Below are 26,275 nucleotides of genomic sequence, written 5' to 3' on the forward strand. Positions count from 1 at the left end.
TTTAATTATGAGAAACATACTCTTAATGTATAAGAGGCAGTAGAGGTTTTTAGTTCTTTACTCTATACAGCACAGTAGGAGCAGATGAATGGTCTTAACTAGAGAGAATGATGAAGAGAAAGCTTTTCTAGCTTCCCCCTTAAATAGCTGTTGTGGTTCTAAAACCAAGAGTGAGTTCTTTTTTTTTTTTTTTTTTTTTTTTTTGACAGGCAGAGTGGACAGTGAGAGAGACAGAGAGAAAGGTCTTCCTTTTTTGCCGCTGGTTCACCCTCCAATGGCCGCCGCGGCCGGCACGCTGTGGCCCGCGCACCGCGCTGATCCGATGGCAGGAGCCAGGTACTTATCCTGGTCTCCCATGGGGTGCAGGGCCCAAGCACTTGGGCCATCCTCCACTGCCTTCCCGGGCCACAGCAGAGAGCTGGCCTGGAAGAGGGGCAACCGGGACAGAATCCGGCGCCCCAACCGGGACTAGAACCCAGTGTGCCGGCACCACAAGGCGGAGGATTCGCCTAGTGAGCCGCGGCGCCGGCCAAGAGTGAGTTCTGAAAGCCACATTTACCAAGAACATTCATTGTGCCAGGCTCCATGCAGAGCACCGTTATCTACATGGGAAAGTACTGCCCAGAGAATTATGTACACAAGAATTCTTTAGCTATCCAGTGTAGAAACAAGAAAGCACATTTCTTGCTGACAGACAAGGAGACAAAGGAAGTAGTGGGGGAATGGAGCAGACCTGGAATAGTCATACCACAAATTTCTCTATTTGTGTTATAGCTCAAATTAAATCATAACTTATAGGTCAAAAATTAACTTAAAAATGGAGAATTTGAAATTATTAATTCAAGATTTGTTAAGCTGCTAGTATACACATTTAACTTTTATTTTACTCTAAAAAACAATTCACACTTTTTAAACACAAACAAGTCTCAAATACATAAAGGATGTAGACAATACAACCGGCGCCGCGGCTCACTAGGCTAATACTCCGCCTAGCGGTGCCGGCACACCGGGTTCTAGTCCCGGTCGGGGCACCGGATTCTGTCCCGGTAGCCCCTCTTCCAGGCCAGCTCTCTGCTGTGGCCAGGGAGTGCAGTGGAGGATGGCCCAAGTGCTTGGGCCCTGCACCCCATGGGAGACCAGGATAAGTACCTGGCTCCTGCCATCGGATCAGCGCGGTGCGCGGGCCACAGCGCGCCGGCCGCGGCGGCCATTGGAGGGTGAACCAGCGGCAAAAAAGGAAGACCTTTCTCTCTGTCTCTCTCTCTCACTGTCCACTCTGCCTGTCAAAAAAAAAAAAAAAAAGGATGCAGACAATACAATGAAACATTTTTTTCTCTAAGACACTGCCTCAAAAACCACCACGCTGCTGTTCTAAACTACTTCTCAAATTGCCATTGGTTACCAAATAAACTGAAATTGCTTTTGCAAGCCAACTGAGTCTTCCACAACCGTCCCCCTCATCAACTTCATCTTCTTACAGCCGCCCTTTTTCATCTTTATTCACCCAAAACCTCTACTGCAGTACTAAAACCAGACTACTGAATACACTTTACACGTTTAACACCTGAGCTCCTTTTATGCACACAACGTATTCTCCCTTCCCTAACTCTGCTAGTCCACAAGTTTTCATTCAAGCTTCTTTATTTGCACAAAATAAACTCTCCTTACTAAACTCCCTCTCAACTTTTCATTTCTATTATACTGCTTCTTTGAATCATTCCCACTTTATAAATTAGGAAACTGACTCAAATGGGGTGTACCTGTCTCCACAGCCTGTACTTCTTAAAAGTTTATTTAATCAATTTATTTATTTGAGAGGGAGAATGACAGGAAGAGAGAAGGGGATCCTTTTAAGTGGTTCACTCTCCAAATCCCTGCCAAACCTGGGCTGGGTCAGGCCAGAACAAGGAACCAGGAACTCAATCCAGGTCTCCCACCAGGGTGGCAGGGACCCAGTTACTTTAGGCATCACTACTACCTCCTGGAATTTTCTTTAGCAAGAAGCTGCAACAGAAGCCAGAGGTAAAGTAGGTAAGGTACTGGATCCAGAGGCATTCTTACAAGGGATGCAGGCATCTTAACCAGCATCGTAAGCATTGGGACAAATGTCTAGCCCCATACTTATACATCATGCCACAGTGCTTCCCTAATGCCTATAAACTTATCAACCACCCGTACTCTCCAATACTTTCCATTTTCAGTTGTGCCAGCACCAAGGGAAACAGTTTCCAAACCAACTTACCAAACAATAGAAACCTCAGTGAATTGCTACTCTTTACCAGATTTACTCTAGTTCTCACAGATGACTGCTGATTCAATTTTTCTAGGCTGAGTACCTAATGCAAAGTATAAAAATATAAAACAGACTGAAGACTCTGAAGTTACTAGCAAACAAGTTATCCGCCTGTTCTCCTTGCTCCGCTGGAAGACCTATCAGAAATGATGTCATACACGTGATGAGGACAGGACAATTTAGCAGACTGGACGCTGGTTCAAGTTTCAGCTGCTCCACTTCCAATCCAGCTCCCTTCTATGGCCTGGGAAAGCAGTAGAAGATGGCCCAATTCCTTGGGCCCCTGCACCCACGTGGGAGACATGGAAGAAGCTCCTGGCTCCTGGCTTCGGATCAGCCCAGCTCTGGCCATTGCAGCCATTTGGGGAGTGAACCAGTGGATAGAAGACCCCAGCCCCTTTCTCTGCCTCTGCCTTTCAAATAAATAAATACATCTTAAAAAAAAAGACAAGTTGAGATGTTATAGAATGGAGGAAGGAACCGTGAGCATTTTATTTATTTTTGTTTTTGCTACAGAATAATTCCAAAAAGTTCCACAAAAGTTTAACTGTAATATATGAGGGTGTTCAGACTACATACCCAGTTGAGCCCAAAGTGGGTTATATGGATGAGTCTTTGCCAACATGTCCACACTCTGAGAGGAATGTTTCTCTAAAAATATTTTTATAGGTGGTTGTCCATTTGGCATGACTGTTGGCACCCAGGCAAGATGATTGGTCAGAACTGCAGTAATGAGAGCTGGCAAGAATCTGAAAACAAAATGTAATGTTAGATTCCAATCTGCCTTCATGAAACTGTAGGTTTCAACAAGGAGAGTACATATTTTCAAGTGGACACATGCCCCCCCCCCAAAAAGGGGGGGGGGGGGAGACAGATGGATAAAAATTCTACCAGGATGAAAATGAAAGTTAATAAATTTTTTTGTTGTCAGGAGTTAAAGAAAATCTTCAAAATAAAATAACTATTTTAGAGGCTGGTGCCGTGGCTCACTTAGCTAATCCACCACCTGTGGCACCAGCATACCATATGGGTACTGGGTTCTAGTCCCGGCTGCTCCTCTTCCGGTCCAGCTCTCTGCTGTGGCCCGGGACTTCAGTGCAGGATGGCCCAGGTGCTTGGGCTCCTGCACCCACATGGGAGACCAGGAGGAAGCACCTGGCTCCTGGCGTCGGGCCAGTGCAGCGCCGGCTGTGGCGGCCATTTGGGGAGTGAACCAACAGAAGGAAGACCTTTTTCTCTCTCTCTCTCTCTCTCTCACTGTCTATAACTCTACCTGTCAAAATAAAATAAATAATAAAAAATTTTAAAAAGTAACTATTTTAGATCATAATTTAAAAACAAAAGTAACATTCTACTTGAAAAACTATGGATTCTTTTCATTTTTTAATCTGTGCAATTTGTTAATCAATCCACAGGGTCTTTGATTTACAAATTACTGAATGGGAAAATGAAGGAAAGCATTAAGCAAACTTTATCTACTATCACAGAGAATAAAAACATCTGAATTATTCACCTGGATTTCTAAGACTTGATAAGTAAGTAAAAGAACATGATAAAATATCACATTAAAAATCTATCATTGGAATCCTAGGACTTCCTTACCAATTTTTTATCTCTTTTCTATGAAAGAAAACTATCATTAGTGGATACAATTCACAAAAATAGGAAGCTTCAGATAACACTGTTAAGATGTCAAGAATTTTAATTTAATACATAATAAAGACATTTTTACTGTTTTTAATTCATACGGTTTTGTGGCATTCATTCATAAACTATCATTCAGGTTTGATCACAATTTAGATACTTCGTTTTGATAAAAAGAAATAAATTAAACAAGTCATACTGATTTTTAGAAGCATTTTCCATCAGAAAAGTGAATTCCTTCATGAAACGATGGCAAAGCTGGTTCTTTTCTGGCGTTCCCGACATCATTGTAAGCCAGACAGGCTCTCCAATCCGTGGCATTGTGTAAAGATTACAAATTGTTGTTCTAAAAAGAGAAAAGACACATTATGGAATTTATGGTTTCCAGATTTACATCCTCCTACCATTTATGTTGTCAGCTTAGCCCTTACATCTAGATTCTTAAAGCTTTTGAGAAGAGGCAAGGAACCAAATCTTTCCTTTGGTCAACAGCATAATAGCATAACGTTCAGTACATGAACTCAGAATGTGTTGGTGCTGGTGCTGGCTCCGCCTCAAAATGACTGTGCCCTGCAGTAAATTATTTTCTCCGTTACACACTGGTTTCCTCTGCCTGTAAGATGAAAGGATAGAACTAGATAATTTCTAAAGTGCCTTTTAGCTCTACATTTTAAGGTACAGACACTGGGTATGATGCCCATATTGGAATACCTGGGTTTGCCATTTGGCTCTGGCTCCTGACTTCAGCTTTCTGCTGACGCAAACTCTGGGAGGCAGTGGTGATGGTTCAAGTAACTGGGTTACTGACACTCATAAGGGAGACCCAGATTTAGTTCCTGGCTCCAGGCTTTGGATCAACCCAGCTCCTGCCATTACAGGCATTTGGGGAGTGAACCAGTAGATGAAAAAGGTATGTGTGTATGGGTGTGTGTGTGGGTGTGTGTGTGTGTGTCTGCAAAGCTTGTTGCTTCTCCAATTTTTTAAAAAAGTGACCAGTGTGACTGATGAACTGAATATTACATTTTATTTAAACATAATTAAATCAAATAGTCCCTAATGGTTCAGATTATATTGGTCGATACAGCTCTAGAAAGTTTTGATATCCTCACAAATTCTAATAATTACCTCAGCACAGTTCTCTAACAACAAGGATCCAGAAAAGAAAAAGAAGTCACTTGCCTATACAACTATTACTGAATCTTGAACCAATATAAACATTATATATTTCAACGAATTGAAGTAACAAATACAGATTACATTAACAAGTTATTGGTAGGGCATGAAAAGATTGCTGATAACTTAAAAGCAATTAAGAAATGAAAAATATTTTAGCCCATGTCTCACTATCCTATATACAGGACACCTACAAAAATTTAAACTGAGCAATAATTATACCACTTATGTTAATTCTAAAATAAATGTTTGTCATTTGGAATATTCACAGAATTGAAAACTTTGGAGTTCATGGGTTAAATAAGGTGAAAATAATTTTTTAAAATAAGAATCATTGAAGAAAGAAATGACTAGAATACAACATAGGGATGTTTGAAATGCTTATTTTTAAAGCTTATTAAGGATGTCTAGATGGAATCAAAAACTGAACACAAAGACCTCAACTGAACATCACTAAAGCATTTGAAAACAGATAAACTGCTATAACAAATGGAACTGGCAATGAACCATTAGTGAAAATTAAAATTAGAGATTCTACATAATTCTAGCTTCCCACCTCTGTAAACCCTGGGAGTCAGAGGTTATGACTTACGTGGTTTGTTCTCTGCACTCACATAGAAGGCTCGGATTAAGTTCCTGGCTCCAGCCCAGCCCAGTACTGGCCAATGTGGGCATATGGGGAGTGAGCCAGTGGATGGGAGCTGCCAGTGTCTCTCTTTCTGCCTCTCATATGTGTGTGTGTGTATGTATATGTACAGGGGTGTGTGTGTGTGTTTGAATATGGAAAGAGAGATATGGGGGAAATTTTCTGGAAAATAAGAATGTGGGAAAAGATATAAAATAAATTTATTTTTTATTATACCTTGTCAAACTTTTGTTAAGTACATTCTGTATCTACCTATCAAATTTATCTTAACTAATTACTTGAGACACACAGTAAAAAGAAAGCTGTGCTGATTCATGCCCCAAATAGTACCAAAGCTGGGATGGGGTCTGAAACACAATTCAGGTCTTCCACGGGTGGCATCACCAGTGATGACCAGAAGATGGAATCAAGAACTTGATGCAGGTTCTAGGTGGTTATCATTAACAATGTGGAAGTAATGGTTTCTTTTAAAACTCCTTTTTTTTTTTTTTTGACAGGCAGAGTGGACAGTGAGAAAGAGAGACAGAGAGAAAGGTCTTCCTTTTCTGTTGGTTCACCCCTCAATGGCCGCTGCGGCCGGCACACTGCACTGATCCAAAGCCAGGAGCCAGGTGCTTCTCCTGGTCTCCCATGAGGGTGCAGGGCCCAAGCACTTGGGCCATCCATTAGTTGGAAGGAAACAGGGAACATGATTTACTGATACATACAAAAGCTAAGTACAAGTCTAAGGACCTCATTGTTGCCAGGCAGCAATGCTAACTAAATGTGCTTCCTTCCTGCTTCTCTAGGTTTCAGGTTTCCGTGCATGTGTAAATCATTTCCTTCTTCTTTTCAACTGTCCAAAATTTATGAATCATCTGGTCTCAAATAACAACATACTCTTTAAAAATTACATATTTGTTATTTTTTAATAATCCCTTAACTTGGGGATGGGCATTTTGTGCAGCAGTTAAGATGCTAGCTGCAATGCCCATATCCCAAATCAGAATGCCTGGGTTTGTACCCAGCCTCCACTTCAGATCTGTTTTCCTTACTAAGCAGGTCCCAAAAGGCAGAGATGATGGTTCAAGTTGCTGGGTCCTTGTCACCCACATGAGAGATGCGGCTTGAAAACTGCTCAATCCTGGTTTCTGCCTAGCCCAGCGCTGGCTGTTTCAAGCATTTGGGAATGGACCTGCAAATGGAATATATTACTCCTTCTCTTTCTGCCTTTCAAATAAATAGGTAATTTTAAAAAGTACATGATCTAGCTTCATTATTTGAAACAGTTATTTCTTTTTTTTTTTTTTTTTTTTTTGACAGGCAGAGTGGATAGTGAGAGAGAGAGACAGAGAGAAAGGTCTTCCTTTTGCCGTTGGTTCACCCTCCAATGGCCGCCACGCTGTGGCCAGCGCACCATGCTGATCCGATGGCAGGAGCCAGGTACTTATCCTGGTCTCCTATGGGGTGCAGGGCCCAAGCACTTGGGCCATCCTCCACTGCACTCCCTGGGCCACAGCAGAGAGCTGGCCTGGAAGAGGGGCAACTGGGACAGAATCCGGCGCCCCGACTGGGACTAGAACCCGGTGTGCCAGCGCCGCAAAGTGGAGGATTAGCCTAGTGAGCCGCGGCGCCGGCTGAAACAGTTATTTCTATAAAGATGATGCAGGCACTAAATTTGCTATGAACTACGGCTCCTAGGAGAAACAGAGTTAATTAAGTTTCTTTGAGCTTCTGGTCAAAACATTTTCACTAACCGATTAATGTATAGCCTTGTTTTCATGTAGGTTTTTATTTAAAGATACCACAATTTAATATATAATATTGATTCAGTAATACTGAGATCACGGCCAAAAAGACTATATTTACTCATGCCTGAATGAAGCTTACCTGACACATGTATTTTCTTCTGTAAGGCACATAATAATAGCCTTGCATATAGCATTTTAGCAGTATACTTAAGGGCATTTTTAAAAATTTATTTACTTATTTAAGAGGCAGAGAGTGACAAAGAGCTCCTGTCTGTTAGTTCAGTACCCAAATATCCAAAATGACTAAAGCCAGAAGCCAGGAACTCCATCCCTGTCTCACACGTGCATGGCAGAAACTCAATTATTTGAGCCATCACCACTGTCTGCTAGAACCCACACCAGCAGGATGCTGAAATCAGAAGGTAATCTGATGTGGGACATGGGTGTCCCAATCAACATCTTAACCACCAGGCCAAATGCTATGTGTAACAGCAAAAGCACTAACAGAAAGAACAAAAGTGCTACAAACTTTGCACTACATAAATCTCCAAAGGGCATTTGTTTACAGTAAAAGAACTGAAACAAGGCAGCGGTCTGCTTTGTATGACCTAATCTGGAAAGATTGTTTCAGGTGACTAAAATTTTTTACCACTCTGTGAATATCTGCTATCTACTGTAAAAGCACTGTATTTACATTTTGGGGTAACAAATAATGAGTCAGTGAATTCTAAAATAAAAATATCACTATGATGATCATTTGCATTTGATAAAGCATTTCCAGGGTATTTTAAAAATATTTTAAAAATGTTTGCCTTAAGGCCTTCAGAATTGCAAAGTGACTGAAGTAAAATAAATTTAATACAGGGGCAGGCGCTGTGGTGTAGTGGGTAAAGCAGTGCCTGCATCCCATATGGGCGCGGGTTTGTGTCCCGGCTGCTCCACTTCCCATCTGGCTCTCTGCTATGGCCTGGGAAAGCAGTAGAGGATGGCCCAAGTCCTTGGGCCCCTGCACCCACGTGGGGGACCCAGGGGAGGCTCCTGGCTTCAGACTGGCACAGCTCCTGCCGTGGTGGCCAACTGGGGAGTGAACCAGCGGATAGAAGACCTTTCTATCTCTGTCTCTGTCTCCGTCTCTCTCGCTCTCTCTCTCTCTGCCTCTCCTTCTCTCTCTGTGTAGCTCTAACTTTCAAATAAATTAATAATTTTTTTAAAAAATTTAATACAAACGGGAGGATACACAATCATGACATGCACTTTAAATGATTTTGTAATTCACATGTAATAAACTCCACACAATCTTGAAATTCTAAGTCTAGGTCATTTGTACTATTCAATACCAAAACAACTGGTTCACAGATACTTAATTAAAATTTTTAAAATCATGTGGCATAACGGGTAAAGCCGCTACCTGAAGCGCCAGCATCCCATATGGGCGCTAGTTTATGTCCCAGCTGCTCCACTTCCCATCCAGCTCTCTGCTATGGCCTGGGAAAGCAGTAGAAGATGGCCCAAGGCCTTGGGCCCTTGCACCCATGTGGGAGACTTGGAAGCAGCTCCTGGCTCCTGGCTTTGGATTGACGCAGCTCCGGCCATTGCAGCCATCTGGGGAGTGAACCAGTGGATGGAAGACCTCTCTCTCTGCCTCTCTGTCTCTCTCTGTGTAACTCTTTCAAATAAATAATAAATCTTTAAAAAAATATTTTTTTAATCAAGGAGGATGTTTTGGGGCCGGTGTTGTGGAACATTGGGTTAAGCTGCCACTTGCAAAACTGCCATCCTCTGTCAGTGTACCAGTTCAAGTCCTGGATCCTCCTTTTCCTATCCAGCTTCCTGCTAGTGCCCTGGGAAAGCAGCAGATAACGGCTAGGTAGTCCCTGTCACCTACATGGGAGACCTGGATGGAGTTACTATGTCCTAGCTTCAGCCTGGTCCAGCTCTGACTGTTCTGGGTACGTGGGGAGTGAACCAGCAGACAGAAGATTCTCATTCTTTCTCTCTCACTCTACCCCCACCTCTCTCTCCCTCTCAGTCTGCCTGTCACTCTTTGCCTTTTCAAATTAAGGGGAAAAAAAGATTGTTTATATAAGAAACAGCAGGATCAGTATTCTTTGAGGAAAGAGTATTAGGACAGCATTTGCTACTGTGCTAAGTTCAGTGGAATCTATGGTGATAGTATTTCCTCAGAGCCCAAGCAGAGACTCTTGACCTTTTGTCACAAAGTTTGTAACTGCTGAAAACAAACTGTCAATCCAACAGTGTTACTAACAGCTTCAAGTGCAAGGGCAAAAGGATTCTTTTAGGCAAATAAGCAAAAAGAATTGTTAAAAACATACATTTATAATAATGAGTGCAAAGTTGACCAAACAAATTAATTAAAAAAATAAATAAAATAACTGATAATTCATTGTGCATTTCTTTTACATTAGAGGCACAGTGTCTGCTTTAGGACAAACAAATCCATAAAAATTTTTGGTTAAATTTTCAAGCAAACTGTATGCTGTTTAGAAAATGTACAGTTTATAATGTTTCATGCTTCTCAATTACTTACATTCATAGGTTTCTGACAAAGAAACCACCCTAGAATGTGTGAGTGTGTGAGAGAGAGAGAAATAGAGAGAAACACTTGAATTAGTTAAGCTCAATTTTCCAACTAAGCAAATGGCACATGTACTGCTGTAGCATAACACTGTCAATAAACCATCAGAATAGATAAATAACCATTGCACCCAGTTAGTAAATGTTTCACCTTACCATATTAGGTGTAACACACCTTGGCTTCAATACAACGTGAAAGTTCTACCTTTACATACTCAGACATTCTCAAGAGTTGCAAATTGTTCATAAATACATAACTCCTCTCACAGGCTGACTCTACATCCCTATGCAGGGCTGCACAACAACTTGACATGAAAATTGGAGAAACATCCCTTTGTGTTTGTGATAAAGGGAGCAGAAGAGCAGAAAAATCAACAATTTGGCAATATGCCCTACAGCAATCTTTGAAACACAAGAGATTTCCTTCCCTCACAGGAAAATTATTCCTTATCAGACCTGAGAGCAGCAATTAGACAACTCCAAATCCCAATGCCTTCCCGGCTCACCTATGGGGATAAACAAAAAATGCCAAAAAATGCTTCTGAAGGTTATGGCCCGGGATTCAGGCTCAAAGACATCTGAGACATAAAATACAACATTCCCCATCCTCACTCCCACATCTGAATACTGTATACATACTTGACTCCAATATAACAACACTGGATTACAATGGCAAGAGCTATCAGACATAGAATCTATTTAAAAAAACAGGTCTTAGAAAACCCAAAGAGTAAAGGAGAGAGAGAGAAAAAAAAAAAAAAAAAACAGAAACTATGTAATAATTAATCTTTTGATACCCCAACTACAGCAAATATTAACATAAGACAAGCTCCTAAACAGATTCAAATAAAAAGTCATTTTTCAAAAAAGATTTATTTATTTTAAAAGCAGAGTTAGAGAGAGAGAGAAATCTTCCACCCCATAATTAATTCCCCCAAATGCCTCAATGGCCGGAGCTGGTTCAGGCCAAAGCCAGTAGCCTATACCTTCATCCAGATCTCCCACATGGGAGGTAGGAACCGAAGCATTTGAGCCACCTTCCACTGCTTTCCCAGGCACATTACCAGGGAGCTAGTGGGGCTGGTGTCATGATGCAGCAATTGAAGCTGCTGCTTGAGATACTAACATCCTATATTGAAGTACTGGCTGCTACGCTTCAGATCCAGCTCCCTGCTAATTTATCTGGGAAAGCATGGAAAGATGGTCCCCTCTACCCATGCTGGAGACTCCAGTGAAGTTCCAGGATCCTGGCTTTCGCATGGCTAAGAACTAGTTATTGAGTCTATTTGGGGAGTGAATTTGTAGGCAGAAGATTTCTGACAGACTACCTTTAAAATAAATAAAATAAATCTTAAAAAAAAAAAAAGTTACTGGGGCCAGCGCTGTGGCACAGTGGGTTAATACCCTGGCCTGAAGCGCCAGCATCCTATATGGGCGCCAGTTTGAGACCCGGCTACTCCACTTCCTGTCCAGCTCTCTGCCATGGCTCGGGAAAGTAGTAGAAGATGGCCCAAGTTCTTGGGCCCCTGCATCCACGTGGGAGACCTGGAAGAAGCTCCTGGCTCCTGGCTTCAGATCGGCAAAGCTCTGGCCGTTGCAGACATCTGGGGAGTGAACCAGCGGATGGAAGATCTCTCCCTCTCTCTCTCTCTCTCTGCCTCTTCTCTCTCTGTGTAACTCTGACTTTCAAATAAATAAATCTTTAAAAAAAAGTTACTAAACTTAGTTCCTATTTTTTTATATATCCAGTTTTCAACAAAAAATTACAAGTCAACTAAAAGATAACAAAAAACAATAGGAAGAGACAAAGAAAGCATCAGAATCAAACTCAGATATGACACAGATTTTAGACTTAACCAGACTGGGTATTAAAATAACTATGATTATTATGTCAATGGCTCTAGTATCCAAAGCAATACCAGATGAGCAAGACAGCAGAGGAAATCAAAATGCTGAGAAAGAACCAAAAGGAAAGGATAAAAATCAAAAATAATACAAAAGAAATGAGGAATGCTATTGATGAGCTCATTAGTAGACTGGACACCACCAAGGAAAGACTCAGTAAGCTTGAAGGTATGTCAATAAAATCTTCCCACACTGAAAGGCCAAGAGAATAAAGGATGAAACCGAACAGCCAGGAACTGTGGGACAATTACTAAAAGTGTTAACGCAGTGTACCTATAATGGGGATACCAACTGCAGAAAGAAGGAAACAGAAGAAATATGAATAATAGCTGAAAATCTGAAAAATAAACAACAAACCAGCCGGCGCCGTGGCTCAATAGGCTAATCCTCTACCTTGCGGCGCCAGCACACCGGGTTCTAGACCCGGTTGGGGCGCCGGATTCTGTCCCGGTTGCCCCTCTTCCAGGCCAGCTCTCTGCTATGGCCAGGGAGTGCAGTGGAGGATGGCCCAGGTGCTTGGGCCCTGCACCCCATGGGAGACCAGGAAAAGCACCTAGATCCTGGCTCCTGCCATCGGATCAGCGCGGTGCGCCGGCTGCAGCGGCGGCCATTGGAGGGTGAACCAACGGCAAAGGAAGACCTTTCTCTCTGTCTCTCTCTCTCACTGTCCACTCTGCCTGTCAAAAATTAAAAAAAAAAAAAAAAAAAAAAAAAACAAACCATAGAACGAGGAAGCTCACAGAATACCAAGCAGGAAAAATACCAAAGAATGTACAGCTACATATGTCATATTCAAAGAAAGCCAAAGACAAAGAGAAAATCTTGACTGAAGCCAAAGGGAATAAAAATCTTACCATATGTAAGAATAAAACTTACATAACAGTTCATGTCTGAAATCACACAAGGAAAAAGACGATGGAGGAAAATATTTAGAGTGCTGAGAAAAAACATCAACTTATAGTTCTGTATCCAACAAACTTACTATTCAAAAGGGAAAGTTCTACATAAATTCTGAAAGGAAGAATGTCAGAAAGAGATACAGGTAAAATAAAGTACTTTCATTTTCTTACCCTTAGTGGATCTACCTAATAGAAAACTAGTTTTAAAAATGACAACGTACTGAATAATTGTAACTAATGGAAGTATGAAATAAATGACTGCAATGTTGTAAAAGATGTTAGGCAGGAATTGAAGATATTCTGTTATAAGGTATGTTCACACCTATAAAGCAGTATAGGATTATTCAAAAGAAGACTTAAGATGACATAAAAATGTATATTGTGGGGGCTAGCACAGTGCAGTGGTTAAGCTGCCACATAAGAGTGTGGGTTCAAGTCCGGCTGCTCCATTTCTAGTCCAGCTCCCTGCTATAGCAGCCAGGAAAAAAACAGAAGGCTGTCCAAGTACCTGGGACCCCTGAATCCACGTGGGAGACCAGTGTGGAGTTTCTGGCACCTGGCTTCAGTCTGGCCCAGCCCTGGCTATTGTGGCCATTTGTAGGACTGATCCAGAGGATGGGAAGACCACCCTACACCCCATCTCTCCCTCTGTGTCACTCTGCCTTTCAAATAAAAAAACAAACAAATAAATCTTTTTAAAAAGTATACTGCAGTGGTACAGTGGTTTAAGCTGCCACTTGCAAAAATGGAGTCCCATAAGCCAATCTAAGTCCTAGCTGCTCCACTTCCCATCTAGTTCCTTGCTAGTATGCCTGGGGAAGCAGAAGATGACGACCCAGGCACTTGAGTCCCAGCCACCTGGGAGACTTGAATGAAGCTCCTGGCTCTGTAATCCTGCCTTTCAAATAAGTAAGCAAATTTTTAAAACAAACAAACAAAACCCTACAAATTACATTTGAATCCCTATAATTTCAGCATATAATCCTACAGGATCACAAGCTAAAATAACCTCTCATGTTAGTCCAGAAGATCCTTACCTCAATAAAAGACTACATACACAGTTGTAGATGAAACATACACCTTTTCTAAAAGTGAAGTAAATGCACTTCTAATGCCAATAACTCTTTGGTAGTAGACAGACTTTTTTTTCTTTTAAAGATTTATTTATTCGAAAGTCAGAGTTACACAGAGAGAGGAGAGGCAGAGAGAGAGAGGGAGAGGTCTTCCATTCGCTGGTTCACTCCCCAGATGGCCGCAACGGCTGGAGCTACACCCATCAGAAGCCAGGAGCTAGGAGCTTCTTCCGGGTCTCCAACGTGGGTGCAGGGGCCCAAGGACTTGGGCCATCTCCCACTGCTTTCCCAGGCCATAGCAGAGAGCTGGATCGGAAGTGGAGCAGCTGGGTTTCGAACCAGCGCCCAAATGGGATCCCAGCGCTTCAGGCCAGGGTGTTAACCCACTGCGCCACAGCGCCAGCCCTTAGATATATATTTTATATTTCAGTTATTATGATCCTATTTTTATAGCTAGCTTATTACAGCAAAGAATACTGATTCCTCATCCATGGTAATAAAGTTTCATTTGAAATAAATTTATTTAAGTACAAAAGTGGGTCAATTTAAACAGAAACTTTAAATTAAAATGGCACAGATAACATACAGATTTGGCAAAACTGTGAAGGTATGATGAGAGTGACTAAAACTGCGTCAAGCAGCACTACTTTAAGTTGTACCTGACACAGAAAACAACGGCACCACTGAGGAGAAACATTCTGATTAATATCTTACGTAACTATCTAATTTTATTCTTACAATAATCTCTATCAGTTTATCATTAAGTTAAATTTACATATTCTAGGTCAGAAAACTGTGTCACATCTAGAGAAAGGATAATGCAACAGATAGTCGGACTATCAACATGTTTCTTACTTCTATGGATATAAAAACATCTGATTACTGTCACTGGCTAAAAAAACTCAGAAGCCCAAGAGACAAAAAAGCAAGTTTCTACTGAAACAAAGTTCTCTTCTACTTTTTCAATACAGAAATCCATACCAGTATAGCTCTCAAATATGCTTAAACCCCAAGCACATTTGAGATTCAGTTACATAGGAACCAAAGAACTGATGATTTACACTCTTATATGACCATGAAACAGAGAAATTTAAAGAATTAAATTTTACTCGAATAAATTACAGAACAGAAAAACAAATCTTCCTGTAATACATTGTGAAGCAACTCAACATTATGGAAAGCTGGGGAATATGTACCTGAATTCATTTAGGGCATCAACTATTCGATTATATGCCAAACTCCTCTGACTTGCATCAGCTGATCTGCGACTCATTTTCATAGCCTTGAAAATAATCATTAAAAAATTAATTTTTATATCAGTGGTAAGCAAACATGAGAAAATAAATGAAAGAAAACATAGCGTACTTATACACACTGCAGCAACATCCTTATCTGGAAAGAAACAAAGATGGTATATATACATATGTATAATGGCTTTCTTTGGTGATTCAAATGTTAATTTTTTAAAGACTATTTATTTGAAAGGTAAAGTGATGGAGACAGCGAGAAACAGAGAGAGGGAAACATTTTCTACTTGCTGGTTCACTCCCCAAATGACCACAATTAAGCCAAGTGCTAGGAACTCCACCCAGGTCTGCAACGTGGATGGCAGGGTTCCTTCCAACTGCTTTCCCAGGCACATCACCAGGGAGCCAGAACCAGAAATGGAGCAGCTGCTGGTGTTTTAAGAGACTGCTTAATCAACTACACCACAGTGCCAGCCTCAAAATTTTTTATTTTAACTGCTGAGCTACAGAATGACAACACACAAACTGAACTTGACAGTTTCTAAGTTACAAGAAACTACTTTTTCCAGAAACAAAACAAGGCAAAATTATAACTCAGTAACAATAATCCACTGGTTTATTCTTGTATTCCACAGACAATGCTTTAATTGTTTTATTAAACATCTAGAATACAGGGAGGGTGTCTGAGGCAGTGGTTAAGCTGCTACTTAGGATGCCTCCATCTCATATTGGAGTACCTAGTTCAAGTACTGGCTCCTCTGCTTCCAATTCAGCTTCCTGCAACTGTGCATCCTGCAAGGCAGGAATATGATGGCTCAAAAATTTGGGTTTCTGCTACCACCTGGAAGACCCAGATTGACTATTTAGCACTGAATATCAGCCTGGCCCAGCTCAGGCTGTTGTGGGCATTTAGAAGTACATGGAAGTTCTCTGTCTTGTTTCTCTGTCTCCATCTCTTTCAAATGAAATGAAAATAAAAAATTTTTAAATCTGGAATATAAATATTCCACTGAAAAATACCTCAAGTGATTAGTAATATTTTCTTTCTTAAAAAAATATTTGACCAACATTAAAAGCCTTGATCTAGACAAACAAAAAGGCAGAACTGGTTTGGGATACAAAGGCCTAAAAGAACTTTACAATGTAAAGTTATGATTTTTTCCAAGAGAATTTAATTCTAAATTCTTCATGCAGTTATAAGCTTTAAAATGTTTTTAAAACATAGATATTTAAATGAAAGTTAGACTACTAGAGGCCAGAAAACAAACTGCACATGATAAAAGTGGAATTTAGTTTTTCCAAACTATTCAGAGACTGACAATTTATAATGAAGTAACTATTCTTTCGAAGTAACTATTCTTTTATTAGAACATGGTCCTCTTCCTTAATTTTATCAGACATTACACTACAGATCTCAGCACAGAATTCAAAGTAAATGCCACAATGCTTAGAGACAAAATCCACAGATTAAAATATATATATATATATATATAAAGGATCCTTTTAGATAACTTCTTTGTACAGTCCAGTGTCATCTAAATTTTAACACTGACTACTACAGCACTTTCATAAATAATTCCATTTATGCAAAGCATTCATTCAGTTTTATCTTTCAGCTTAGTAAAAAATGGAATACTAAATTTGAACAAATATCAAAACAGCTATAAATATTAACAGTGTACACTTTAGGTTACAGAATGGTCAAAGTACTAAAACATGAGGACAGTTAAAAAGTAATCTTTAATAAATCTTTTGGTGCCCATTTCAAGTTTTTATAAAGCTTTCATTTCTTCTTCAAATATCCAAAATGTCAGCTTAGCTATAACAAAGACTGGATGACTTTGTCAGCAACACATGACAGAAAGGGACAGCAGCCAACTAAAGAAAATGTAACCGAAGTCTTAAGAAAATGCCTTTACTCATCTTTTCAGTTAAAAAAAAAAAAAAAAAAAAAAAACTGATAACGGGGCCAGCACTGCGACATTGTAGGGTAAGCCTCCGCCTGGGGCGTCAACATCCCATATGGGTGCCAGTTTGTTGGCTGCACCTCTTCCTATTCAGCTCTCTGCTTACAGCCTGGGAAAGCAGTGGAGGATGGCTCAAATGCACCTGCATGGGAGACCCAGAAGAAGCTCTTGGCTCCTGGTTTCAGATCAGCCCAACTCCAGTGGTTATTGCCATTTGGGGAGTGAACCAGCAGAAGGAGGATCTTTCTCTGTGTCTCTCCCTCTCTGATTATAACTCTCTCAAAATAAATGAATAAATATTTTTTAGAAGAAAAGAAAAAAACCTGATAATGACATCCTTGTTTTTTTATCAGATTCAATGTAAATAACATTGTTTCTTCTCACAGCCAGATAGATGATCCTTAATCACTTTTGAGTCCCTAAGATGCTCTCTTCACTTAGCTGCCTCCCAAAACTCTCATTTTTCCTCCACTCCTTTTCCATCCCCTCTGCGGGTTCCTTCTCATTTTCTGAAACTCTAACTGCTGAAATGCTCCATAACTGCTGATATTCTTCCATCACACCTTTTCCATCTACAGTCTTTCACATTTTAGTATAGATAAGTCCATCCTAACTACTCAGGTGAAAAATCTTAAGAGTCAACCTCGACTATTCTCTTTCTCTAGTGGGAACCCGCTAGAGAGTTTTGTGTGGAAGAATAATATTATTTATTAGGATCATGCTTAATGCTGGTGGAATATAAAGCAACTTCAGAAAATTCACTGAAAATATGTATTATTTAAAAAATGCATGGATTTCAAAATTTTTTGCATCAACAATAAACTTTTTTTTTTTTTTTTTTGACAGAGTGGACAGTGAGAGAGAGAGACAGAGAGGAGAAAGGTCTTCCTTTACCGTTGGTTCACCCTCCGGCTGGCGCGCTGCGGCCGGCGCACCACACTGATCTGAAGCCAGGAGCCAGGTGCTTCTTCTGGTCTCCCATGAGGGTGCAGGGCCCAAGCACTTGGGCCATCCTCCACTGCACTCCTGGGCCACAGCAGAGAGCTGGACTGGAAGAGGAGCAACCAGGACAGAATCCGGCGCCTTGACCAGGAATAGAACCCGGTGTGCTGGTGCCGCAGGTGGAGGATTAGCCTAGTGAGCTGCGGCGCCAGCCAACAATAAACTTTTAATTTCATTTTCCACGAACTCTCTGAATATCTCTTTTATACCTTTCCATTTTGTTTTTCTCTATAGCATTTATTAATATCTAAAATAACAGGGCCGGCGCAGTGGCTCACTAGGCTAATCCTCCGCCTAGCAGCGCCGGCACACCGGGTTCTAGTCCAGGTCGGGGCGCCGGATTCTGTCCCAGTTGCCCCTCTTCCAGGCCAGCTCTCTGCTGTGGCCAGGGAGTGCAGTGGAGGATGGCCCAGGTGCTTGGGCCCTACACCCCATGGGAGACCAGGAAAAGCTCCTGGCTCCTGCCATCGGATCAGTGCGGTGCGCTGGCCGCAGTGTGCCGGCCGCGGCAGCCATTGGAGGGTGAACCAACGGCAAAGGAAGACCTTTCTCTCTGTCTCTCTCTCTCTCACTGTCCACTCTGCCTGTCAAAAAAAAAAATATCTAAAATAACAGATGGACATTGGTTGATCTGCTGTCCCACGAGGTCAGAAGTGTTGTTTATTTGAATAGGGCTTGCTACTTTGCAGTGTCTCATATATTCATTTTTTGATTGAATAAATCAATGACTTAAATCTTTTATTAGGCAGTAAACTCCTTAAAAAGGGCTGAATACATTTGCACCTTACACAGCACTTTGTAGAGCATTCACACATTGCCTATAAACATACTGCTTAATCAGAAGAATAAAATGCAAAGAAAAAAAGATAAAAATAATTTTAAGATGTAAATAACTATGCTTACCTGTTCTATTGCACTCTTTAATTTGTTCATGTGGCTCTCAAACAGAGGAAAATGTGAAAAAAAGAATTCATTAAATTTGTTATTTTCATCTTCATCTTTGGACAGTGAAAAGATTACCCCAATTGCAATTTTCTTTTTCCTCACAATTCCTGGGTTGGGGCCACAGCTTTCATCTGACAGATTAAAACTTTCTTCTATAGACCTTGAAAATAAAATTTTTCATGTTAAAAAATGAAATTAATTGACTTAACAATTCAATCTTCTTGCTCATTAAATGTAAACAAGCTAAAAGTCTGTTGCTATTTTATGAAATACATCTAATATTTCATATCAACTATATATTTTTTTCTGAGAAATCATTAGCTATTCTTCCATGCTCACATTTTTCACAGAAAAGTTTACTAAACAGAGTGCAAACTGTTTCACCAAATTAGAAGTTGCTAAAGAAGCAGAAAGTCCCAACTCATACTCAATTCTGAAGCCTATGAATTCCTAGATTTATAAAATGACTCTGATAAAATCTCTTCATTGTCCTAGGATCTTCTTGATTTCCTTTTGATTCTAAGAATTAAATCAGGAGAAGGAATAGAGGGAGTGAGTAAACGAGAAAATAAGATGTTTCTAAAAAACATTAATTTGCAAAACTAGAAACCTGAAAAACTGAAATATCAAAACATGCACTGCATGGATCAAGAAGCTAAACATAAAATTCCTAGAAGAAAACAAAGGGTAAAAGCTTCATGATATTGAACTTGGAAATGGTTTCTTGAATATAATATAAAAGGTACAGGCAAAAAAAATACATAAATTAGACTATATAAAAATTTAAAATGTTATACATAAAAAGACATTATCAACAGGGCAAAAGCAAGCCATGGAATGGGAGATGCTATTTGAAAACAATATATATGACAAGGAGTTAACATCCAAAATATGTAAGAACTCTCACAACTCAACAACAAAAACAAGCAAACTCAAATAAAAACTGGACAAAGAACTGAAGCAGTCATTTATCGAAGAAGATATATAAATGTCCAATAAACACCCGAAGAGATGTTCAACATCACTAATCATTAGGAAAATAGAAATGAAAACCACAATTAAAAAAAAACCTTTCATGACAATTAGTATAGGTATACATAGGTATATAATATTAATTTTTCTTAAAAAAAGAGAATAACACATATTAGTGACAATGTGGACAAACTAGAACCCTTATACTGTGAGGGGTGGGGGGGATATAAGATGGTGCAGACACCATGGAAAGCAGTGAAACTCCTCAAAAAAATGGAATTATTGCATGATCCAGCAATTTGGCTTCTGAGTATGTACCCCAAAGAACTGAGCACAGGTATTCTATCAGAGATCTATATACTCCTATTCACAGCAGCGGTATTCACAATAGCCAAAAGATGGAATGTCCATCAATTGATGAATGTCTGAATGTCCATCAACATATGAATGGATAAACAAAATGTGGTAAAAAAGTAATGACGGCTGGCACCGTGGCTCACTAGGCTAATCCTCTGCCTTGCAGCGCCGGCACACTGGGTTCTAGTCCCGGTCGGGGCACCGGATTCTGTCCCGGTTGCTCCTCTTCCAGGCCAGCTCTCTGCTGTGGCCTGGGAGTGCAGTGGAGGATGGCCCAAGTGCTTGGGCCCTGCACCCCAAGGGAGACCAGGATAAGTACCTGGCTCCTGCCATCGGATCAGCGCGGTGCACCGGCCGCGGCGGCCATTGGAGGGTGAACCTACGACAATGGCAGACCTTTCTCTCTGTCTCTCTCTCTCACTGTCCACTCTGCCTGTCAAAAAAAAAAAAAAAAAAAAAAAAAAAAAAAGTAATGAATTTCTGACACATGCAACAAGATGGATGAGTCTTGAAGACATTATGGGAAAACTGTACTTATATAAAGCACCTATAGTAGTCAAATCAGAGAGACAGAAAAGTGGTATAAAGAGGAAGGGAAAAAGGAACAGGGAGTGAAATGGGTACAGAATTTCAGTTTGGTAATATGAAAAAGTTCTGGAGTCAGAACCATATACAACAATGGAGGTTCTTTAATGCCAATACTCCTTGCAACTAAAAATGAATAAAATGGTAAATTATTTGTATAACTTACAACACTAAGAAAATTTAGTAAGTTTTGTAAGTTTTCAGTTCCAGACTTTAAATGCACAAATTACAAGTTCAGGCTCTAAAAAATCACATTAAAATTGGATTTAAGGAACTATTCAAACCTGTTTACATTCCAACTTACCATCTAGGAAATACCCCATTTTCCAAACTTGTTGTTTGGCTGCGGCGCCAACGTCGCTGGTAGCTGCTAGCACAACTCCGAGTAAGGGAGGAGTTTGGAGAGGGAAATGGAGTGATAAGCAAGCTGCTGAGAGATGCTGTTAAGTCAGAAAAACAAGCATAATGTGTAAGTTGTTAATTGGCAACTTTGTTTTCAACAAATTAAAGAAGAAAGTGACTGAAATTTTCATTTGCATCAGGAGCCTCTAAAATTTCCATTAAAAAATACATTAGGTTGAGGTGGTTGACCTAGCAGTGAAGACGCCTGTCGTCCCACAAAGGTGTATTTGGATTAAACCACTGGGCTCTGGCTCCTGACTCCAGCTTCCTGCTAATGGAGAATCTGGGAGGCAGCAGGGATGGCTCCAGCAATTCAGTTCCTGCCTCCCGTGTGAGAGATCCAGACTGAGTTCCCGGCCCAGCCCTGGCGGATGGGGGCAACTAAGGAGTCAGCCAGCACATAGCAGTGCAGGAGCACGCCCACTCACTCTCTCTCATGGGAGCGCACATACATGCTCTCTCTGCTTCCTGCTCCCTCTGTTTAAATAAATAAATAATTTTTTAATAGTGAAAAACACCTCATTCTCAGAGTAAGGTCTCAGAGGAGATAAATAACATGTTAACAGTGTACTGGCCAGAGACCAGGAGATTCCACTCTAAGAGAATTCCACTTTATCCAAAAGCAAACGCTACTGTTCAACAAGGTATTTCTTTGTGCACCAGACCACCACCTAACTTAGCTAAATTGTTTTAGTCCTTAAATTACAGGGAATTTGACGCTATTCAAACTCAATAAAGCAGATGAATTTTAAGAACAAGAACTACACTTGAGCTACAGTCATTCAAAGAGATTATGTACAAGTACTCCCAGATTATGTATGCCTAGGGAGTCAAGTTTATCACTACCAAACTCCCAAAATGAGAAGATGCTATAGATTGCTCTCTGGAGCATTCAAAGGTGACACACAAATTCCAGTAGTTCAAATTAGAACTGCTAAATTCCCAGGTGTAGGGATTACTCCCTTTGCAAAATCTTTCTCCAAACTCCAGAAGACCTGTCTCTTGCCTTGGGGTAGGGAGTACTATAACACTTTATTTTTAACTAAGATTAGAGATCCTCCCGTAACTCCCCCCAAGCAGGACCTAGAGAGGATAACATGTGCTATTCAGGCATATTTTAGTTTGGCAATATTTTTCATTTTCAACTTCATGATTACAACCACATACTGAAAATCTGTGATCAAAACAGGGAAGTATTATTTATAAAAGGATACATGCTGGGACTGGCGCTGTGGCATATCAGGCTAAGCCTCTGTCTGGCGCACCAGAATCCCATATGGGCACCAGTTCATGTCCCAGCTACTCCTCTTCTGATCTAGCTCTCTGTCACAGCCCGGGAAAGCAATAGAAGACACCCCAAGTGCTTGGGCCCCTGCACCTGCACAGGAGACCCGGAAGAAGCTCCTGGCTCCTGGCTTTGGATTGGCTCAGCTCCAGCCGTTATGGCCATCTGGGGAGTGAACCAGCAGATGAAGACCTTTCTTTCTCTCCTCTGTCTGTAATTCTACCTCTCAAATAAATACATGAAAACTTTAAAAAAAAAGGTACATGCCAGATGATAAATGCTTTGGATACTAGAACTAAAAACTGAGATATTGTCATCAAGATTTATTCATTTAAGCTGTATCAAATTCAATGACAAAAGGCAAAGCTTTCTGTGCTCTGCAACCATGTGGACCACTGATGGATACATTCTAAGCTATCTTTCTGAAAAGCCCACATTTCATCAATTAGCATTGTAAAACTCGGTAGTAAAGTTGGGTATGTACAACTAATCTGGGAATAAATTCAATGAAAAATAAAATGCTACTCTATATTTAGAAAAAATACATTTTAATATTTTCTATATTAAGTAAACTCTATTTTAAAAAGAAAACACAATTAACTTAAAAGGTATATGTGAATTTAATGACCTGAAACAGCATTACAGATCAGTTTAGCCTCGTCCTTCAACTTACAGTTGGAAAAAAAGAAGTATAGAGAAATGAATGTGTCACTTCTTAAATCTTGAATAGAATGACATCTAAATTCCCATCACTTATTCCTTGCATTAAGTTCAAGAGATCTACCCAACAGCATGTTGACTACAAGAAACTGTGATATACTGTATTTTTGAGGAATGCTACAAGAGTAGATGTAGGTATATGAGGCAATGCATACGTCAATTAGCTAATTCAATCATTTCACAGTATGTAAGTGCTTCAAGACATCACGTATGCATATAATAAATACAATTTTATCTATCAATTTAAAAATCATTAAAAAAAATCCTGCTACAGCAGAGAATATAGAGTAAATCTGTAGGTTACACAGAACCAACAGGCTTGACTCTAGATTCTTAAAAACAAAAATAACAAACTCAATTAGAAAATAAGGATGAGGGAGCTAGCATTATGTTGTAATGGCTAAAGCCATGGGCAGCAGTTAGTGTCCTGCCTGGAACACTTCCTATCCAGCTCCCAGCTTATGGCCTGGGACAAGCAGCTGAGGGTAGCCGAAGTGTTTGAGCCCCTGCCACCCACTCCTGGCTCTGGCCTGGCCTGGCACTGGCTGTTGCAGCCAACTAGCAGTGAACCCACCAGACAGATGATCAATCTCAACCTCTTTCTCTCTGATTTTTAAAATAAATAAATAAATCTTTAAAAAAATAAAAAAAGGATGACATCATTTGAAAAATGCAAACTCTTCCTATAAAAGTAGTGGTTCTCAATCCTAGCTGTCCCTGAGATTCAGGTGTTGAGTTTTTCATTTTGATGTTTCTAAAAAAAAGATGCCCATGCACTTCTCTAAGTTAAATCAGGGTTTCTGGAAGCAGAGTTTAGGCATCTGAAAAAATTTTGGGAAACTTCTCCATGTTATTATGATACACACCCAGGGATTACAATATGTGGTAAGATTTGACTTTCATTTCTACTAAAACTAAATCAAAAGCAATCTGGACAACAGAGCCATATAATGCAACAACACATGGGGATAACTACAGAGAAGTAAGTTTTATATTTCCAACAGCATTTCAAACCTATGATTACTCCTCCTTTCATATACACTGACCTCTGGGCCCCAACAAATACTTTTATCTAAAAAAAAAATGCCTTTTTTTCTATGCCTTTCTTCGGATAACTCCTATTTACTTCTTAAGACAAAACTCAGGCCAGCACTCTGGCCTCAGAATCAGCCCTAAAGGCACTCGGATCTGGCTGAAAAGCCCATGAGAGTATTTCAGGCATGGAAAGCCAAGACACTCTGGCAAAAAGATCTCTGTGAGTGAGATCCCAGTGGAAAGAACAGGTCTTCAAAGAGGGAGGTGCCTTTCTCTGAAGGGAGGAGAGAACCTCCACTTTGACTATGACCGTGTCTAAACAAGATAAGAGTCGGAGAACTCAAGGGGCTTCCATAGCCTTGGAAACTCATGACTGGTGCATAGGGAGATTACTGATGCCATAAACAGGAGTGTCAATTTGTAAAGTCAACAACAGGAGTCACTGTGCACTTACTCCTCATGTAGGATCTCTGTCCTTAATGTGCTGTACACTGAGGCTTAATGCTATAACGAGTACTCAAACAGTATATTTCACTTTGTGTTTCTACGGGGGTGCAAACGATTGAAATCTTTACTTAATGTACACTAAACTGATCTTCTGTAAAAAAAAAAAAAAAAAAAAGAAATTATCAATTCCCAACTTGACTCTCACTGGGATTAAACATGACAATAGGTCTGATCTGATTTCACCATCATTTAAAAAAAAATCATCTATTATTTTTCACTTTATGTTTCTGTGTAGGAGCAAGCTGTTGAAATCCTTACTTAAGGTATACTAAGCTGATCTTCTGTATATTAAGATAATCGAAAATGAATCTTGATGTGAATGGAAGGGGAGAGGGAGTGGAAAAGGGGAGGGTTGTGGGTGGGAGGGACGGTATGGGGGGGGAAGCCATTGTAACCCATGAGTCGTACTTTGGAAATTTATATTCATTAAATAAAAGATAAAAAAAAAAAAAAAAAAAAAAACCTCAGGCCAGCGCCGCGGCTCAATAGGCTAATCCTCTACCTAGCGGTGCCGGCACACTGGGTTCTAGTCCCGGTCGGGGCACCGGATTCTTTCCCAGTTGTCCCTCTTCCAGGCCAGCTCTCTGCTGTGGCCCAGGAAGGCAGTGGAGGATGGCCCAAGTGCTTGGGCCCTGCACCCCAAGGGAGACCAGGAGAAGCACCTGGCTCCTGCCTTCGGATCAGCACGGTGCGCCGGCCGCAGCGTGCCAGCCGTGGCGGCCATTGGAGGGTGAACCAATGGCAAAAAAAAGGAAGACCTTTCTCTCTGTCTCTCTCTCACTATCCACTCTGTCAAAAAAAAAAAAAAAAAGACAAAACTCAAGTATCATCCCTGTATAAAGCATTGCTGTTACCCTGCCTCTAACCAGGCTAAATTAGGTGCCCTTTCTCTAGAACACATCACACAATGAACTATGATGATTTTCCCATCTCCTCTCCTGGTAGACTCTGCTTTTGCCTTCCTTAAGGGCAGAATCTGGGCTCTACCCTTTTTTTTTTTTTTCATCTTCAGCATGTTTCAACAAATGTTTATTAGCACACAAATTTTTAGAAAAGTCTGTATTTGCAAGAAATATGTATAGCACTGGTTCAAAATATCTAAGCTGTTCTGGGCAAAAAATCTGACAGTTTAAACCCTAATCACTAGCAAACAGATAGAAGCAAATGTGTCTTCTATGATTTCTAAATAGTCTCTCAAATAAAACTTTTCTCTAGTAGTGGTTAATTCTAAGCCACCATATATTCATTCTGGCCATATTCCATCAGGCACACTTAATAGTAAACATGAAAAAT

The 26,275-nt window shown here is 40.4% G+C and overlaps 1 protein-coding gene across 2 annotated transcripts in view; it reads right to left on the reverse strand.

The window, feature by feature from the left end:
* Window positions 1–26,275, reverse strand: part of FNIP1 (folliculin interacting protein 1) — a 132,018-nt gene that overhangs the window by 17,401 nt on the left and 88,342 nt on the right. For both annotated transcript variants that reach the window (XM_008254986.4, XM_008254985.4), the window contains 5 exons: window positions 21,338–21,473; window positions 19,078–19,279; window positions 15,155–15,240; window positions 4,137–4,283; window positions 2,873–3,042 (listed from right to left, as the gene is read on the reverse strand). In XM_008254986.4, the coding sequence (XP_008253208.3) occupies window positions 2,873–3,042; window positions 4,137–4,283; window positions 15,155–15,240; window positions 19,078–19,279; window positions 21,338–21,473 (741 nt within the window). The remainder of the gene's footprint in view (window positions 1–2,872; window positions 3,043–4,136; window positions 4,284–15,154; window positions 15,241–19,077; window positions 19,280–21,337; window positions 21,474–26,275) is intronic.

This window comes from Oryctolagus cuniculus, chromosome 6 (assembly GCF_964237555.1).
Source record: "Oryctolagus cuniculus chromosome 6, mOryCun1.1, whole genome shotgun sequence".
NCBI lineage: Eukaryota > Metazoa > Chordata > Mammalia > Lagomorpha > Leporidae > Oryctolagus > Oryctolagus cuniculus.